Source organism: Leptosomus discolor, chromosome 25 (genome assembly GCF_034619465.1).
Source record: "Leptosomus discolor isolate bLepDis1 chromosome 25, bLepDis1.hap2, whole genome shotgun sequence".
Taxonomy (NCBI): domain Eukaryota; kingdom Metazoa; phylum Chordata; class Aves; order Leptosomiformes; family Leptosomidae; genus Leptosomus; species Leptosomus discolor.
In genome coordinates this window covers 4,636,387-4,656,210 of record NC_141415.1, presented here as the reverse complement: position 1 = coordinate 4,656,210, position 19,824 = coordinate 4,636,387, and the positions used below count along the sequence as shown (strand labels likewise).

General features: G+C 40.9%; 1 protein-coding gene across 6 annotated transcripts in view; it reads right to left on the bottom strand.

The window, feature by feature from the left end:
• Positions 1 to 19,612, bottom strand: part of TANC2 (tetratricopeptide repeat, ankyrin repeat and coiled-coil containing 2) — a 206,862-nt gene extending 187,250 nt beyond the window's left edge. For all 6 annotated transcript variants that reach the window (XM_086477854.1, XM_086477858.1, XM_086477859.1 and 3 more), the window contains exon 1: positions 19,546 to 19,612. In XM_086477854.1, coding sequence (XP_086333980.1) covers positions 19,546 to 19,612 — 67 coding nt within the window. The remainder of the gene's footprint in view (positions 1 to 19,545) is intronic.
• Between the last annotated feature and the right edge of the window lie 212 nt (positions 19,613 to 19,824).

Here is a 19,824-nt window from a genome sequence, read left to right as displayed (position 1 = left end):
GTCATTTATTACCACCAAACATGGGATCTTTCTTTTTTGAGGCCCTTTTAAAAAGTAAAAGATCCCTTTTAAACCTGCATTCGTTATGTATCGCCCCTTTGGTTTTAAGATAAAAGCCAGTCACGGATGGCACTGAAGAGAATGACATGCAAAGTTATCCTGACCTTTTTCCGATGGAAAAAAATTCGTAGAGTTTTGTTACAGTTTGTACCAATTCAATGTAAGAATTGGTCCAAGGTAAGAGCTAACAGGAGGGCAGACCCTCACTTTGCCAGCACGTTTATCACAAACCTGTTACAGAGCTGTTCACTGACGTGGGTATCAGCCTTCCTACTGACTGTGATAACCCCCATTTAAAACAAATTGTATCTAGGTACTGTACTGAAGTTTAGCAAAACACAGTTGAGTTTTCATCATCACTCAACTCAATTATCTACTTTGTGGGTTAATCACTATGCTGTCCCACCACACACCTCTGCTACGGCTCAATACTACAAGTTTTATGACCAGGTTTCACAGTAACTGATGTTTAAAACTGCCCCAAGTCTAGAAAAACGCCACTGAAAACCTCTGAGCAAGTTTCTCTATACAGGAAAACATTTTAAACAAATTCTTAGTGGGGAATCTCAAGCATCTTTTTATTATCCATGTTTTTCCTTTTTACAGCTTACTTTAAGTAACAGAAAGTTGCCAGTACAGCATTTAAAACAGCATCAGGACTCTGTGCGTCCTTTTCACTCCCACAAATTCAGCTCAACACACGCTTTAAAGATCCTTTCCCCCTCCTCCCATCTGCAAGACAGCCGTGGATCGCTACTCGCTGGGCTAGAAGGAGGCTTGGGGACTTCTCCGTGACCACCTCAGCAACTCCCAGGTTGGTATGTGGCACTGTCACCACAGGAGCACGTAGACCCATGCCCATCGCCCACACCTACACACCCATTTCAGAAAGCAGCCTTAACCTTAACCTCCCTTTCAAAAGTTTGTAACATACATTTGTATACGTAATTTTTAACCTGAAACATTTATTTTCAAAATTAAACAGGAAACTCAATAACTGAGTTATTTGACATAGAAGGCAAACTTACAGAGATTTAATTGCTACTCAGAAACGATCATAGTGGTATGGCTCCTCATACACTCTATTATTAAGCATTTCACACACTGGCAGCTCAGAAACTTTTTCAAATCTCACTTTTACAGTAGTTCTCTACCTTCTCTTTTCCACCAGTTTTGCTGAGCAGAACTCCCCAAACTACGGTTATAGATTTGCCCAACGGTTGCGAGGTCTGGGGCACCGTACGAGGAAAGCAGCAGCGTCATCTTAGCCTGCACTTCATTTACGCTCCATCAAACTGCTGTAAAAGTCACCTTCCACATTTTATGAACATTCCCAGTATCAGTGATGCACATAAGCAACCGCTGCAATTTTAACATCAGTATTACATGACATGAAATAAAAGGGGTCTTTCAGTACAACCAAGCTGGCAGCAAACCACTCTTGGCAAAGGTTTCTTGGCTTCGCTCCTGTCTCACAGCTCACATCGGTATCTGAAAATCACAACATTTTCTGGAATGTACAGGTTGAATTACAAGATGGGGTTTTGAATTTATTCTCAGAGAGGACATTTGGTGAATCGATATTATCTGTGTCATGAAAATGGATCATTTTTATGGCTTTATCTCTTTGTTGCCATTATTTTACATATATTTTTACATTACTGCCCAACCAAAGCCAAGTACCACAGCACAAAGCACTCACTGATTAGAAAAACACTTGCATCCCAAAAAACTGCTCACATGACTGAGCATTTACACTACAAATAGAATACATGATGAGCACAAATGTGTAACGTAATGAAATATTACTGACTTCTAATGCTGGAAAATGCATTGGAAATATAAAATTAGTTTTAACTTCAACTCACAATACTGATAATTCACTAAAATTCATTTTAAACAATAAGACTTTGAAGATCTCTGCAATGCTACTTGAACTCTAAGTTGGTTGTAACTTCACAAACATGCTAAATACCACATGAACAAGGAATCCACACTAGTTATAACAAGAAGAATAGAAGGCAGCAAAGTAAAAAGTAACTTTTATGTCAAGAACGTACCGGTTGCTTCATAATTATGATTTTTTTTGTTCATACCTAACAAGAAATTCATATGCACATCAATAGGAGAAGTTAATGTAGGTCCACAGTCATCTTAATTACAATTCTTACATAGAACTGTTTGCAAATCAGTTGCCTGTAAAGTTAAAAAATCAGATTTCTTCAGATACCTGCAGTCTGGAAATCAGAGGGAGCCATTCTCCTGTTCTAAAGACACTCATCTCTAGGTTTCAGCCATAGACTTCAGAAGATACTCCCCAACTTACCTGCAAACATGGGGGAAGTAACACATCAGCACAAAGAAACTGTGCTCTGTGAAGAAGTTCTTTAATCCTCGATCAAATCCGCAGCCAAGATCTATGGACATCTTTGACAGCACACAGTATTTACTCGAGGAAACTTATCCGCGCTCACTGAAAGGGGCTTTTACAATTAAGGAAGCAGAAGGCAGGGGCTCTTTCACAATGTTCTCTTCTTGCTATACTGGCCAAGACTAACGGCCAAGCCACCCCCTCCGCCGTCAACACTGTTTTATCCTCAGCACATGGCGAAGGCAACGGTGCCAGCAGCAGCCCCAGCCAGAAGGATACCTTGCACACAGCCAAGGCCAATCTACCAGTCTGCTTTCTCCCTGGCTTCTCCGCTCCAAAGCCCAAAAGACCTCTTCCTTTCACAGGAGATTAACTGGGCTCCCTGGCCCTGAGCTCCTACGTTATTCATTCTCTCTGCTGAAGACGCTGGAGCACGGCCAGCCGCCCGGACTTCCTTCACGCACAGTGTCCTAAAGAGACACATTTGGAAAAAGCACCCTGTGATAAATCATTACTGTTGCCAAGTATAGTTACAAAATACTAACAGATTTCTGTCTTGAAAGAAAAAACCCAAAGCTGCCATTAACCTCTCGTGCACTGTGATGCCTGAGAACCTGTATGCAAAACACCTACCCATGGACAAACCAACCAAGAAACAACCATGTAACGAGCACAGTACAACATCAATGCACTACATTTGCATAAATCAGAAAAAAGACGCTTCTTTAATTTTCCAGAATACATTTTTTCTTTTTGTTTTCCTATTGAATTTAAAAGGAACCAGGTAGAAGACCAGATTTCCTATTAATCTAACCTAGTCACTTAAACATGCAGCAAATGACACAACAGGATTCGCAGAAGGGCCTGAGAGGCCTGTGTACTCCTCCTCATTCAATATTTAAGAACTACTGGAAAACCTGACAAAAGTAAAGTTATAAATACTTTTCTTTAAATGGCCAACATCCAAAGAATTTGTTTAGCCCAATTAAAAATTGGACTTGTTTAGTAAAGTGAAAATTACTCCTTCAGTTTAAGCTTGTCACACTGTGCCTAAAACAGCCACCCCTGTTTTGTTAAAATATGGGTTTAGAATGAAGAAGCTCAAAGTCAGTACGTGATACTTTTCTGCAACACTAGAAGTGCTACAGCACGCAGTGTGGGAAATACTCTTAGGAAAACAGGAAGACAATTAAGAAAACTGACTTGAATTAATAAGCAAATTATTACGACGAGGCCTGCTTCACTGTCATTATGCACTTACGAAGTAGCCTCTGTTTCATGTGATTTTTGTCTCCCTGTGCCCTAATTTTACTGAAGTGCTTTCAGGTGCAGCTCCTGCAGTTCCCCTGTCTCAGCCTCCCCCAAGCACGATGCTGCACGGGTAGGAACAGTGTGCTCCCTCCTGAGCTGCTTCAGAAAATCAGTGAAGAAGTTCTATTTTCACAACTTCACATCTGTTTTAAAGTGATGATCTCTCTAGAGTGCGTCAAGAAAAGAGGTAAACTTTTCGGTCGTACAAAGAACAACCAGCAGAGACCAATGTCTCCCTTTAACAGCAAGGACGTGTCTCCAGCATCTGCAGTGAGCAAGAAGTTCTTGCTTTGTTTAATAGTCAATAAAGAGAAGATAAGGAATAGCAGGATATTCAGCTTACAAACTGTTAGTGGGCTTTTATCTTCAGGTCAGCTTTCAGGGCAACATGTCTCAGCTCAGGATCACTTATCAGCCATTGGGATCAGCAGACAGTACTAAAAGACAGCTGGGATGTTCAGACACCTAGAATTCAAATTTGTCTTACCTTTTAGAACTTTGATCTACTTTCACCTTTCTAGATGTCTGTATTCAGTAACGCAGCGTTGCTGTGCACTTTCAAACAAGTTTTGTTTGTGTAAACAGACTAATTAAGAATATAGATGCATTTTTGAACTTGAATTTCTAAACAAAAAAGAAAAATGCAGAAACACCACCAGGAATGCTTTCCACAGCTTTTTATTTCTTTCAATAAAACAGTGTTGGCACCTCAGTGATCAGAATGAGACATCTCACTGTGAACAACTTCAAGGAATACTTTAAAAAAAAAAAGTGTAAGTGAATGACTCAATTGTTTAACTCAGACAAGAATGTGACAAATAAATCATTTAAATGCACTATTAATTCTTGTGGTATCAGTGAAAGAAAGTGTTTTAATGTAAGTTAAAAGAAGACTAATTTGTATTCAGTACAAAAGTAAATTCATATAGTAATAGTTCAGTTGAAATTGAAACAAAAGAAAATTCAAATATAAATTAAACACTTCTTTTAAATCAGTATATTGCAATCGTGAGATAATCCATGATCTTCATTTCTTACTCTAAGAACAGACTAAAGATCCTGTTCATCAGATTATTTTTGTGTCTCAGCCATTAGGAACAGAGTTGGTGGCTGATGACCATTCTGAAGTACACAAATGGTTTCATGCATCGCTTCATCATAATTCGCCCAACAGAAGACACTGATTTTCAAACCTGCTTAAATGACCCAAAACACCTTCTGCTAAGACCTGGACACCTTGTCAAAGCTTCTTGTAAAACCACATCCTTAACTTGCTTAGATTTGGGGCAGGGGGGGCATTGTATGCCAGAAGAGTATGGGTCAGTTTCTATACTGATCACATCCTCAAAAGGAAAACAATGATATAAAAGGAAAAATAAATCTTTCCGCATCAGAAAGGTCTTGCAGCAAAGTTCCACAATTCTCTCAAATAGGTCATATAAAAATGGAAGCTTTAACAAAAATTATCCATGAGTTATCTAAAAATACATCCAATATTAAAAAAAAGTCCTCATACGAACATTGAGAACACAAAACTTCCTGGGCATGTAACAGAAACAGTCTGAAGAAGAGAAACTTCTAACGAGATGATAGCTTAAAAATCAATCCTCTTATAAAGAAAAGATAATTTTTCCATTAAAAATATTAGTAAGTACTAGATACTTACTCTTCCTTAAGGAAAAAAGAAAAAAGGAAGAGCAAATGCAACCCCAGTAAAGAGCATGTAATAATGACATTACAGACATTGATTTGCTGACACTAAGTGCAGGTACTTCAGCATCAAAGAGATGCTTATAGGAATGAAGTTAAACATATGTCTTCACAAACCCAGTAACTTTACATACATAGTGCTGAACTGGGAGCTGCAAAAGCCACGCTGGCAAAGCCGTATAAAACCCCTGGAGGCTGGGAAGAGGAGAAGGGAGCCAATTTTACTGAATTGTGTTTGATCTGATCATATTTGTATACACCCTGCATTAGAACAATTCACGATAGATCAGCAGGTTTTATAAAAGCTGGCCAATGTTTTGCGTACAAAAATCCCTCAAAAATAAAAATATGAATCATACCTGGAATATAATTCTAGGATAGAGTGATATGGTTTCAACATCTGTCAATGTAATAAGCAAATGCAAGAATCTGTATCAACACTTCCCATGGATAAATCACACTGAATATAAATAATATTTATATTTAGGAACCAAAAAAAAACATGATATGAAAAAATCCCACCTCTTCGGTGGAAATTTAAGTAAAGGCATGCTTAGACTAATAAGGATTAATAATACCGAGGCAAGCGTGATGAAAATGGATCTGGTTAACACACATGTAGGGCCAGAGCGTTCAGCTCTCGGGAGACAGCACTGAAGACAAACCACTCTCTTCAAAACACACCCACCGCACACCAGGAGAACAGGCCAAGCTTGCCCTCCGGTCGTGCTCCAAAGAGCTAAGTGACACCAGGGATCCAGCAACTGGGTACAGGCACGACACCAGCAGCAGCTCAAGCCAAGTGCCTGGGTCATCTTTGTAACAGCACGGTCCGGGCAAACCCGAGCAGCGCTGGCCTCGCCCTCAGCAACACCTCACCGCACTTGACGTACCTCCTGCAGCATCTGCCAACAGGACCTTTGTGGTGGGTTGACCCTGGCTGGACTCCAGGCACCCACCACAGCTGCTCTGTCACTCCCTTCCTCAGCTGGACAGGGGAGAGAAAATACAATGCAAGGCTTGTGGGTTGAGCTAAGGACAGGGAGATCACTCAGCAATTACTGTCATGGGCAAAATGGACTCCACTTGGGAAAAGCAGGTTAATTTATTACCTACCAATCAAATCAGAGCAGGGTAATGAGAAATAAAAAGCAAATCTTAAAAACACCTTCCCCTCACCCCTCCCCTTCTTCCTGGGCCCAACTTCACTCTCAATTTTTACTACCGCCTCCCCACCCAGCAGTGCAGAGGGATGGGGAAGGGGGGTTGCCCTCAGTTCATCACACATTCTCTCTGCCGCTCCTTCCTCCTCAGGGGCAGAACTCCTCATACTCTTCCTCTGCTGCAGTGTGAGTCCTTTCCACGGGCTGCAGTTCTCCACAAACTGCTCTAGTGGGGTCCCTTCCACAGGGTGCAGTCCCTCAGGAACAGGCTGCTGCAGCGTGGGTCCCCCGCAGAGCCCTAAGTCCTGCCAGCAGACCTGCTCCGGTGTGGGCTCGTCTTCATGGATCCACAGGTCCTGCCAGGAGCCTGCTCCTGCTTTGGGCACATCCACCTGCCCCGGCATGGGGTCCTCCATGGGATGCAGGTGGAGATCTGCTCCACCGTTAACCCCCATGGGCTGCAGGGCACAGCCTGCCTCACCATGGTCTTCACCAGGGGCTGCAGGGGAATCTCTGCTCTGGTTCCTGGAGCACCTCCTCCCCCCCCTCCTTCACTGACCTGGGTGTCTGCAGGGCTGTTTCTCGCACATATTCTCACTCCTCTCTCCAGCTGTCATTCCACAGGGTTTTTTCCCCCCCCTTCTCAAATATGGTACCTCTGAGGCACTACCACCATCACTAATGGGCTCGGCCTCGGCAGGTCCATCTTGGAGCCGGCTGGCACTGGGCTCTATCAGACACGGGGGAAGCTTCTAGCAGCTTCTCACAGAAGCCACCTCTGTAGCCCACCGCTACCAAAGCCTTGCCACGCAAACCCAAAACACTTTTCATTTATCAAATAAATATCAAACAATTCATGAAGTAGGCTTTGTTGCATTTTGTTCAGGAATACTCCTACCACGCTGTAAGCCAAAACACTTCCAGCCGGTACAGAAGTGTTTGATAGCCAAAAAATGTTTTGCACATGGAGCACAGAATCAGCAGGCAGTCATGTTTCATGAGACTCCTTCAGTCTTGTCAAAGGTTATGAAACTGCAGGTTGTTTCTCAACTGTGATTAAATATCAAAATTAAATTTTACAAGTAAAAAAAAAAATTAAAAAAATCAGCAGTACTGTGAAGTCCCAGAAACTCCCTCACGATCATCTGACATGCCTTTGCTAAAGCTGCTCCAACTCCTGTCACAACAGCAGCTCTTCAAGGTTAGCATTTCAGACCCTGTCAAACTAGAACCACCTTGGGATGCAACTTCAGCCTGCCTTATAGCCAAAGAGTACATTAATCTCTCCACTCAAACCCGTCTCTGACATACAGAGGTATTCTAATGTTTATTTCAGAGCAATAACTACAACTTCTCCTGGCTGTCACCACACCTCATCCATCTTTTTCTATATTCTTTGCTGCTTACTTTATAACTGGATAGTCGAAAACATCAAACATATTGAAAATGAAATTTAATAAAGTAACAACCTAATAATGCCTTCTGCCATCCAGCTACAGTCTCATCTTGACTTTTATCATCACATTTACAGGCTTAAACACAAAATGAAATTATGAGACAAGAGGCTTATTTTGCATTCTGATATTTTACAACAGAATTGGGAATATAAACTCCCTCTATCGCACAGGTAGTATTTCTTCCTTCCACCATATTTTATAATATTCAAAAGACACCTAGAAGAACCGTCCTTCCCTCTCCCCAAACATAAGAAGCATGACCTTTGCATTGTAGCACCTGTGCCACACGCTCTGCCACTCAGTTTCTACTTTATATTCTTTGTATTACCTATGCTGCATAAAAATTTATATATAGTTGCTAAAAGATTATTCTCTTGTGGTCTCATTGAACCTACCGCTACAAGTTCAGAGAAAGACACTGAAGCCTTTACAAATCTCTTGATACCGTAGACTCCAAAAAAGCTAAATTTAGTACTAAAAGTTGCAAAAAGCCACCTTGAAAGAACCTTTTGCACAGAGCTGAATTCCTCCCTACGAGACGAAGTCAACTCACCTGCCCCGTGAGTCACAGGCTCCTGCTGCAGCACTGCACACCTGCACCTCACACAAGGAGAGAGATTTGCCCAGTTCATCTATCAATGTCATTTATTGCTTGGAAAATCTTCTTGAAATTGTGCTAAGCCATGCGACAGGAAAATTCACAAGCTAACTAGTAAAGGAAATTACCTGTGGCTTTCTGTGACTGACATAGATTAATTTGAAATCCTTGCAGGCAGAATTTCCCTATGAACAGAAATTACAGTTTCAACATTGAAAAGGAAGAGAATTACAAAGCCTGATACTCAGTTTGAACTTTTCTCCATTTTAATTCTTTTTCCTGAACCTGAAGATGTTTGCTTATTTTTGATCTGATTACAAGAAAACAGACATTATATATTCAACACACTAAGGTAAAATGGCAAAATCAACATGCAAGGGTTGAATATTTCTTTATTTAGAAACATTTCATATTTAATAAGCTTCCAGAATTGTGAATAACATTACCTTTAGTTTGCTTGTATAAAAACCCTGAAATCTATTTTTACAGATTAGATTATTCATTTTGTTTAAATCGTGCTTTAAGTTAAGGAATCCAAGTTTGTTGCCTACCTAGGAACTGAGGCTTAGGCTTCTTCCAGTAGATAAAACCAAAGATCAGTCACTAGACATTACTGATTTTACACGTGAAATAGTTGAAGTCACAGATATAAACCTTTGGTTTTAACTGACTTGTTGGTATTTTTAAAACTGTTACAGATATGGTCATTATTATGGTTTCCACAGACATCCTAGAAAGGACATTCTACTTTCCCAGCAGTTTGTCTTAACAAATCCCTCAAATCGATTATGGGATTTTCTTTCGAAGCAAGCAGATATATTCTTTTTAAATTGTGTATGAGAAAACTTTTTTCTTTGAGGAGTAAGAGAAGGCAAGGTCATTTGACATGGAAAAATGTAACTTTATCTCCTTGCATATCAGCCTGGTGCATTCCAGCACAGCTTTTGATACAGGATTTGTCAGAAAACTTCTGCCCCCTCTACTGGTTCAGCGACAGCAAGGCAGCTATAGGTGGGTATATGTGAGTAACACCACGAAATCCCAGATGTATCCAAAACTACACAAAATATACATATTTTACTCTGTTCCCCCTTACAGACCTGTCGCTGCAGTCTGACTGTAATAATAATATAATAATATAATAACTGATATATTTCTTCCGTTAGCCCAAAAATTTCTGCAAGATTTAATAACAGAACCGATGCTTCTGGTTTCCTTAGCACCCATGTGGTATTGTAAAGCTCAACAAGTTGACCTAGTATGCAGTAAGAAGATTTTGACAAAATCATTAACTGCTGTGAGCTCTTCTTCAGTCCTTTTCAAAATATCCAAGTGTTGTACAGCAATGGACTGCTCATTTGCAAGGGTAAGGGATGAGGCATTATTCCCGTTTCACAAATGCAATCTAAGGCACACAGAGTACAGATAATATTTCCACCAATTTTTGGCACTCAAACCATTAAAGAGGCTGCATTTGAGAGCACTGACCATTCTTTGCTCCTTCACACACTCAGCGATTGCTTTCTCTCTTTCTTCTTTCTTTACCTCCCAATATGCTTCTACTTCAGTGCACATAACAACTAAGTACTTAAACACCCGTCAGGAGAAGGCCTGGGACCCTGACACCACACCTCGTTGTGAGCACCCAGCCAAAAGACCACAGTACCATCCGTTACCCATTCCCTGCGCACAGGGTTACTCTGTCCCACCAGCATGACTTTGCATTTGTTCTTGTTCAGCTCCGTAAGGTTCCTCCAGACCATTGAGATCCTTCAGACTGGCAGCCTGTATGCTCCAACACATCAGCTGCTGCCTCCAAGACAGTGCTGCCCACAGAGTTGGTGAGGTTGCTCTCCATCCCTTGTCCTGGCTGTTGCTGACGATGCTATATACTACTGACACCAGTATCAGCCCCTGAGGAATGCTCCTCTTAACTGGCCACCAGTCACGACTTTGAGCTTCTGATCTCCCTCCTTCAAGCCTGATAGTGCAGCCAGCTTTCCTCTCAGGCTGCAGCCATCTACCTAGCCCACATCCCCTCCAGCTGGCCACGTGGGACTTGGACCGTGTTGAAAGCCTTGCTGAAGTCAAGGTAAGCTGTGTCCACCACCCCGTTCCCATCTGCAGAGCCAGCCACTTCATCAAAGGCAATCAGGCTGCTCAAGCACAATTTGTAGCTTGATAAATCTTTCTGTGTCAGCTTTTCCCAACGACCTTCTTGTCTTTCATGTCTGGAAACGGCTTTGAAGAAGTCTTCATAATTTTTCCCATGACTAAGCTGAGGCTGTCAAGCCTGTATTTCCCCAGACCCCTTCATTTCCCTTAGATGGGTACAACGCTTGCCTTTTCCCGGTTCCCGGGGACCTCCTCATGCTTCTTGGCACGTACCTCCCAGCTTCCTACATTCTCCTATGAAGATACGGAGATGCCAGAAGCAAGGTCTGGTGGAAAGCATCTGGAGAATGACTGGGGAGCTCCAGTTCATAACAGCCTTATTACAGCTTTCATGCTACACTATCTACACTGATATTCTTTGCGTGAAGAGGCTGTTCAAAGCTCTTTAAAGATTTATTAGCAGTTATCAGTACAGTAAACAGCCAGTTGTGTTCTTTAAGCAGCATTCAGCGGTTAGTCAACAGGGATTAAAGCAGCTAGGTTGCACAACTGAACAGAAATTTTAAAATTATTTCTGAAACTTCATACAACATTCACCATGCAGCTCCATTAAAACTGCTGGCAAATGCAGTAGAAACAAATACGACGTAATAGGAGGAAGAAGGATACTCCTAACACCACGTTTCCCTCCTTTCTTCCAAGCCTCCTACCCTCCGTCTCCAGTAAGAAACAAGAGCAGCTTCCACAGCTATACTCACAGCCCCGGACATCCCTCACAGCACCCCTTGCTTTCTCATCCTGCTCATTCCTACACAAAACCAAAGCTTATACAGAAGACCACTGAATTCCATGAGCTCTGCTCAAATACTGCTTTCTGCCAGTACAACACTCCACGGAAAGCATTACATCTCATCCACAAAGGCAAATCATCGTTACCGTAGGTTCTGGCAGCTCACAACCAAGCACGCACAGTGAAGGCTTCCAGCTAAGTTCAGAGCGAGAGAAGGTGGTCGATGGCGCAGTGTCAGTGGAGCCAAGCACTGCCTAAGGGCAGAGCTCGGAAGGGGAAATGGCACAACCTGCAAACGTTACCGCTCCCTGACCCCTTTAATTTCGAAAATCGATTCCCTTGTTTGCAAAATGGATGCCCACATAAAGGGCCAGTTCAAAAAGCCTTTTTCTTTTCCCTAGAAGAAACTCTCCGGAGGTTAAAGAGCTTGGAACATACGAGGACAGCAGAAGGGGAGAGGGCTGCCGTAATGGAAGCAGCATTCAGAGTAGAGAAGGAGGACAAATCAGCCCTTGCTATCAGAAGGGACTTCGGTGAATTAATCTCAGCAATCAGATCTGTAGAATCGCTAATGAAGGGAAAGGTTTGAGAAGGATTAAAGCTGATATAGAACTTGAGAATGGGCTCACTGACCTAGAGATAAATCTTGGATAAAAACCAGCAAGTAGGAATATGTCTGAAAATTAAAATGAGGATGACTGAGGAAAAAAGGAGTGCTTGTAGACGCACAGATAGAAATGAAAAATGGGGAAAACAGCAAAAGAAAAAACCCCAGCACCCAGCAGCTGTCCTGTCAAACACTCAGGGCATGCCTTCCGCTCCTTTTAGCTACTGGAAACAAACAGAGCAATCGGCACAGAAGAAATACATCTCATGTTTTTCTCTCACCTCCCCAAACCCAATTTTACAATTTAACCTTTCTGAACAAATGGGGCAGAGTCTGAAGAGTCTTTCATTCATTTTGTCTTGGGGGAGGAGAAAAAGACCATTTCAAGCTCTGACAGGCTACTTAAATGAAAAGGGAGGAAAGAGACAAGAACCGCACCTGTACCAGGACAGTAAATGTACCCGATACCCAGGGCCTGCATCTCAAACAATGTTACATTTTGAAAAGAAAAGCACAACCTAAGTGGGGAAAAAGGATTTAGAAGTGTCCAAAATTTAAGCCTCATAGTAAAGAGCCCAAAATACAGCATTTCAAAGACAGGGAGATGCTGCTTTATCTTAAAAATCAGACATTAAGAAACATGCTATGCTTCCAACTCCCCCACAAAAAAAAAAAAAAAAAAAAAAAAAAAAGGGCAAAACATTTGTGAATACTGAAAAGGAGATAAGTATTCAAGAAGATTTAACTGAAAGAAAACGATAAGTCGTCGAAATATTCCAGATTCCAGAAACAATGCAGTAATCTGGTGGGCTGAAATATTGAGAAAAATGGAGGAAAATCATACTGCGAGGTTTGAAAACAGTGGCAAAGTAAAAAGGAGTTTTATAAGTGTACCACAATAGGGGAAGTTAGAAAAGGAGGGTCGAGGCAAGGAGGGAGGCTCAAAATACAGCTCTGAAAAATTTTGCATATGAAAATCATTGAAGAATACCATATAGCACCATGAGAGGACAATCAGGAAATGCTGAGAAAGGACTGAAAATCCCGCTCCAGAAAAAGATTAGTATATATGTCTGTATTTGATGAAAGCAAAAAATAATAAACCAATAAATTAAATCTCAAGATGGCGGGAAAAGCCACAAAAGGGATGTGGGAACAAACTCACTGAACGGTGCTTCAGGTAACAAAGTCACTTTTAGGGCTCTGGAAACAGAGAGGTGGGGTGAGGATATCCATTGCTGGTTACTCACAACAGGATGGAGGCAGCCTTAGTCACGGTTGTTGTTACAGCTGGTGATGTTCAAATTTGCGAAAATACTGGCAAGGCTTAGGCTGATGGAGCTGGATTATCCCCCGCTCCCCCCATACGCTCACACTCAGAAGCATAAAACAATACGGGTTGATAAACTAGTGGAATGGTTGAGTCACTTAAAAAAATTATAAACACAGTAAAGGACTGAACAGAGCTGTCAGACAAGAATTATTTATGAGCTATAAAGCAAGATAACATCTGCGGTATTATTAAGAAAAAAGAAGGTATTGTGGATCAGAAGTAAAGAAAAATATTAGAATAACATGGGCACTAGCTGCTAAAATGCTAAGATAGCTGCGCAGAAAAGAAGCAGAAGCTTTATTGTCCAATTATCCTTTATTTGTCTGGGAAGAGAGCTTGGTGTATGAACAAGACATATTCTGACCAAGAAAAATTACTTCTTGGCCAAGAAGGCCTTACCAAGAAAAAAAATTGCATGCATGTGTACACATGTAACCTCCCGATATACTTCCTTCTGAAGAAGAAATACACTAAATTATATAAATGAAAAACAAACTTTCAGAAAGGGTCAGTTCATTCTTAATATACTCAAGGACAAGGCTTCACTGTGGTCAGAGGAGCTATGGATTTATCAACATACTCAAGACTTGTTTAAAAATGGATTTATGAAAATTAGCAAATTTTTTGGAAGAAAATGGTCTGATTTATTTGGATGGAACACCTCGAACATGTGGATATATATGATATTCCGTACCACAATACATCCTGTAACTCTGATAGGTCTTTTAATATCTCACTTCTGACACCTTCTTAAATTAAGTTATCCCAACATCTATAGGACCTCCCCAGCTGGATCTCACCACTCAGCCATTTCTTTCAGAAACGAAATCCATGAAGTGATTGTGACCCTCTAAAACTCTTTTGGGGTAAAAATTATGCTTAGACTTCCAAAAGAGATCAGATAGATAAGAAACTGCACGGAGTTCTGGCAAAGCAGTGCTGAGACCTTCCCAGAAACGCCTTTTATCTTAGAAAGGCGAGAATCGAAAGCGGAGCATTCAACAGGGGCTCCTTCAGTCCTGGAATTAAAATATGAAGTGGCAGGTTCCAAAAGGCCCTATAAATACATCGGAAGTTGGAAGTAATTAGGTCTCCTGTGAATCAGGAAAGAAGAACAGATTTTAAAAACCCTACACCAAAAATATTATGAATGACAGGCAGGCTCCTAGCTGGTAAGCTCGAGATAAAAATTGCGTGCATTATATCAGTTAAGAACTGGAAAGATACAATTCCTAACTCACTCAGAAGAAAAAAGCAGACCCTTTGGGCTAGTTTATAAAGGATTACATGCCTCAGATAAATTTAACATGCAAAAAAAGACAAGAGTACTTCAAGAATCTACTTCAGCCTCCACCAGAAATAAAAGAAACAAATTGCTGGACTTAACACCTCACAAAGTGAGCAGAAATATAAAACCAAACCAAACGTGCAGTTTTGCAGCTCAATATTACTGGGTTCTAAAGGGAATCTCAACTCTTACAGTAGCATTAATCTAATGCGATAATGTAAGGAGGAATAGTCCATCTGGTTGGAAAAGAAACCAGGATAATTGTAACAGGTGGAAAGATTGGATCCATTACAGAGGCTTATTTCACTAACACAATACCGGAATGGATGTACTAATGGATTGATTTGATGTGAACTAATTAAATACATACCCAGACCAATGAATATTCAGTATAAGCAAGCAAACTGCAGATAAATATGAGACAGTTCCTTGATAAAACAGCTAAAAAAAAAATAGAGGACCTTATAGTCTCTGGATACAAAGAACAGAATAGAACTGCCCTTAAAGGGCTGAATTAGGGGAAAAGAGCCTCAAAAAACTTTCTGACAAGCAGCAGCAGCCAGGAGTGCCTACCTGCACATTTCAATGCAACTGCTTGCCCCAGCCACAGTGCTTCTGGCCACAATAATGCTGGATCTTCACCCAGGAAGAGTAAAAGAATGGAGCAAAGCACAGTCCTCTTACGCTTTAAAACAAACATATCCTAAGTAAATCTATCCCCGGGTACAAACTCGAGTCAGAAAACCTACATGTCTGCATATCTCTGTAAATTAATTCAGAATAGAAAAATAAAGGTAATATTTAACTATATTCAGATCACATTTCAGCTTTACAGACACTGTTGTCTGGTAGCTTTGTGCAATATCCATTTACGACAGAAGAAAATACAGCCTAATCAAAATACTATTGCAATCATAATGTGTCCTCAAGGCATTACTGTGAAGTATCTTGAGTGCTCTTGAGCCACAGGAGAATTTTTGTTAAGACAAGAGATTAAATATGTGCACAAATACACACGTACAGAGCTGTACTGTATACAGTACGCTGCCACGAAATCCTGTCAGTAGAGTTTTGAAAGCACACACACACCAAATGAACCACAGGAGATTACACAACCTGATGTTGCAGTACAAATTCATTTATTTTAATTGGCATTGCTGCATGTAACTGTACATTCATACAGACGTAACAGGCATTCTTCTTTTATAAATATTTTGTGTGTTCCTGAACCACAACACCATAAAGAGTACCCGAGGAAAAAACCCACCCCAGCTGAGTCAAAATAAATTTCAACCACAGTTCTTCAGAGAAGTTGCTCAGCAGTTTCTGAAGAGGAGTAATAAGAAGGCATTTTACTGTTACCACTACCAGTGTTCTTTTAATCATGAAGAATTATCAAAACCACATCACAACATCTAGGGATTGTTAGCTTGACTTCACTGACCCTATTTGCTAACTATGTTCCTGCAAATGAAAGAAACTGCAAAGAACAGTAATTTCAAAGGCCAGCGTGCTCACTTGGAGTCCCCACGGAAAAAAACCCACCATACCTTTAACCCTGCTTCAAAGGTTTACTCCCGCACTGGAACGCAAAACGGCTGGAGTGTAGGAAATTAAGATGCACAGACTGCAATTTCATCCAAACCCACACGCACCAGAGACACCCGCGTGGGCTGTCACCTACCCACGTAATTTAAAACCATTACATGGAAGCTGAATCAACAGCAGACCCGAAACCTCTAACAGATCACTTTCACAGCACAGAACTTAGGATTTTGCTTGTGTCCCCAATTCCCAGCGATGGCCATAGCTCTGCGTTAGCTCCCCTGTGAACATGGGTGTTCTGCAAAGTTCCGCCTCTGCCATCGGGGCAGCTCACGCTCGCTGTCCCCCGGCTCTGCCCTCCGGATCACGCTGCCCCAGGAGGAACCACCTTCCGAGGCCACGAGGCAAACCAGAGCACCGAAACCATCAGGGACGCTTCATTTCCAACGCCTAATTAGCAATCTAAATCATGTTAATGACAAATATAATTTTAAAAATTCAGTAAGTACCTACTCTTTTTAAAGTACTTGGCTGAAAAAAAAAAAACAACAGAACCCACAGCGTCCCACCTATGCCCCCCCCCCCCCCCCCGAAACAGCCCCCTCAAAAACCCAACAGTGAAGGCCACAGTGATGTGGGTGACCAGAAGTTATGCACTCACCGGGTGAACACGTTGTAGAGAACGAGACCTTCAGACCCAGCTGTTTTACATGTACATTTATTTAAGGGGGTGGGAGGATTCTTCAAGGTCCTTTCCCTCACACAGCAAGAGAGCAGAAAGGAAGGGAGATGAAGAGAAAGGCAGCATGGAGGTTTAGGGTAAGCAAAGCAAAAGACTCAGATGACGAGGATCAAGTTGGGCTGCTCAGACCAGTGCAGGACTGCTCTGTCAGGGACAGAACGGGTGACAAATTCCTTTTGTATATTATTAGATAAGTACTCTCCTTTTTCATCAACTTTTAAAGCATCAAATTTGTAGTCTGCCATAATTGCAAAGCAAATAAAAAAAACAAATTTCAGGCTTGTAATACTGTATGCTACACAGAAATGTACATGGAAGATTTATTGCTTTTTTCCCTTACTGTGTGGCAAAGAAATACAGAATTAAATATATTTATTAAACAAATCTAGGCAGCAATGAATTCATCTCATGTCATGTTGTAATTTGATAGACTGATATTTATCTGAAAAATTATTTTCCAGTGGAGGAATGTTTTCCATTCAGACACTGCTAATAAAACAAACCTTATCATCACATTTTTTTATTCCCGCTCTTCCTCTGAAGAACACCAAACAGAACTTCTCAATAAAGCAACTCATTTCAAAGGTAGAATTGCAATAAATTAAACATACACTGTAGTCATCAGGCATTAGAGAAAACCTCAGCGATTAAACGCTGTCCTATTGTTTTTCAAGAAGGCCCATCTCTCTCTCTGTTTCGCTCCAAGACAAAAGTACGGCCGTATCAAATCTTGTTATATCAGAACAGGCATTTTTCATTCACAAAATAAGTAACACGTATTTGGAAAGCTTTGCATATACAAGATCCTTAATATTGCTTTGGGAGATAAGCCAAAAGGAATACTAGGGACTGATACCAGAATACCTGACGAAGATAGAGCTTTGTACAGAAACCACAATTTAAGATTATTTGTCAATGTACAGTTTTCCAAAGGTTATGAGTATCATCAGAGGACTTGTACTTTCCTGGGCTTTAAATTGTAAATGTGATACTTCACAGAGATACAAAATCACAAGAAGACAGAGCCCATCCGCTTGTGTGTCTTCCCAAAACCTGTCTTTTTATGCAAGTACCCCCCTCAGCTTAACCACTCCTGCAACAAAAAACTATGGAGTTCGTAAGGAAAGAAAATCTCCTTCATAAAAGCAGTGAATGACAACCACGACCTCAGGCTGGAATTACTAAGGGCGTCTGCAAAATACCGACATCTCTCCCACTATACGAGACAGACGCCAATGACAGTAACTAACGCGAGGAAGTCAACACCGTGATGTGCTGCTTAAACTTTTCACGACAAATATCTTCAGGATCAACCAACACAAACTGGGACTCTCACCAGAAACCAGACTCTAACAGATACTGACGTGTAAGGATCAAAACGAAGTCAGCGCTGCCACCAGGCAACTTCAGGACACAGCAAAGCCGTACTGCTGGAAAACATTAGTTCCCCTTCCCCAACTAAAACTTGGGGTAGTAAGATTAAAAGTCAGGGGGAAATTCTGGCACTGTGAGAAACACGTAACAACTTGTTTCGACCAAGGGAAAAGAGCCCGTTTTTTCCACTGCATTTACCACCATTGTATCTCTGCATCTTCACTGTGGTTTCCCATGGAATACAGATAGGCGCTATTTACACAGACACACAAGCACAAATAAACACCATATCCCAAAATATTCAAAATGTGCTGCCAGATGGCTTTAAAAAGAAAACCGAAAGATCTAATTAAAAGCTCTCACACTGCCAGCACTCCATTTTTGGAAATAAATACAAAAGTTGAATAAAAACGTTTTTAAAGCATATCAATATTTTTGTAATGTTTTGCTTCACAATTACTCTCTCTCCTAACCTCCTTCACGGATCAAACAGGCTGAGCCACGTGACCTAGTGCTAACTGTAAACTCCTCTCCTGGGATGGTGGAAAAAGGAGACTAACTAAATTTAGTGACTAAATTTGGGCAATTTCTCCTTGATTCCATCTCTTCCCATTCCTCTCTCTCCCTCCTGTTTAAAAATTAATTAAAAAAAAAAATGCTTCTGCTATCACAAGTGTTGTCTGTAATGAAGAAGATTTCACTGCCACAAGGTATCATCACAGTCATTTTTGAGGAAAAAAATTAATTTTCTTAAATTTCCATAATTGAAACATGAACCTTGATGTTAGTTTACTACAAGATGATGTATAGTTATTTGTTTTTCCCTACATCTTATCTCCCCAATAAAAACAGAATGTGGTTTACATACATTTTTAAATAAATATGCATATATTTTTAAATATCAAATCACAGCACAGTATTAAAATGACCTATGATGATGTTGTGAGTCTACAAGATCATCAACTGAGTACGTCTATTCATTAAAAAGAAAAAAGACCCAGCAAGACCAAAACACACATAAAAGGACTACTTTCAAAAACCGTAAATAAAACACATGCATGAGGAGCTGACATTTACTTACCACTGGACCTGTTTTTGCGGTTTGACTTCCCTCCTGTAAGAAGCATCTTGAGACTGTTTCGAAACATGGCGATCCTGTTCCACTTTGCGTACCCCAGAAACTGTGTAAAGCAAAAGAACAACAGATGTAAAGAAATCACTCTGATTTGGTCAACAGGAAAACATTACAGAAAGTGCTTTACAAGATAACAACTTGGAAGGACGAAAAACTATTTTGCCAAAACATTTCCTAACAATAGAAATCAACATCCAGATAAAGCCTCCCATTCTGTTTGCTTTC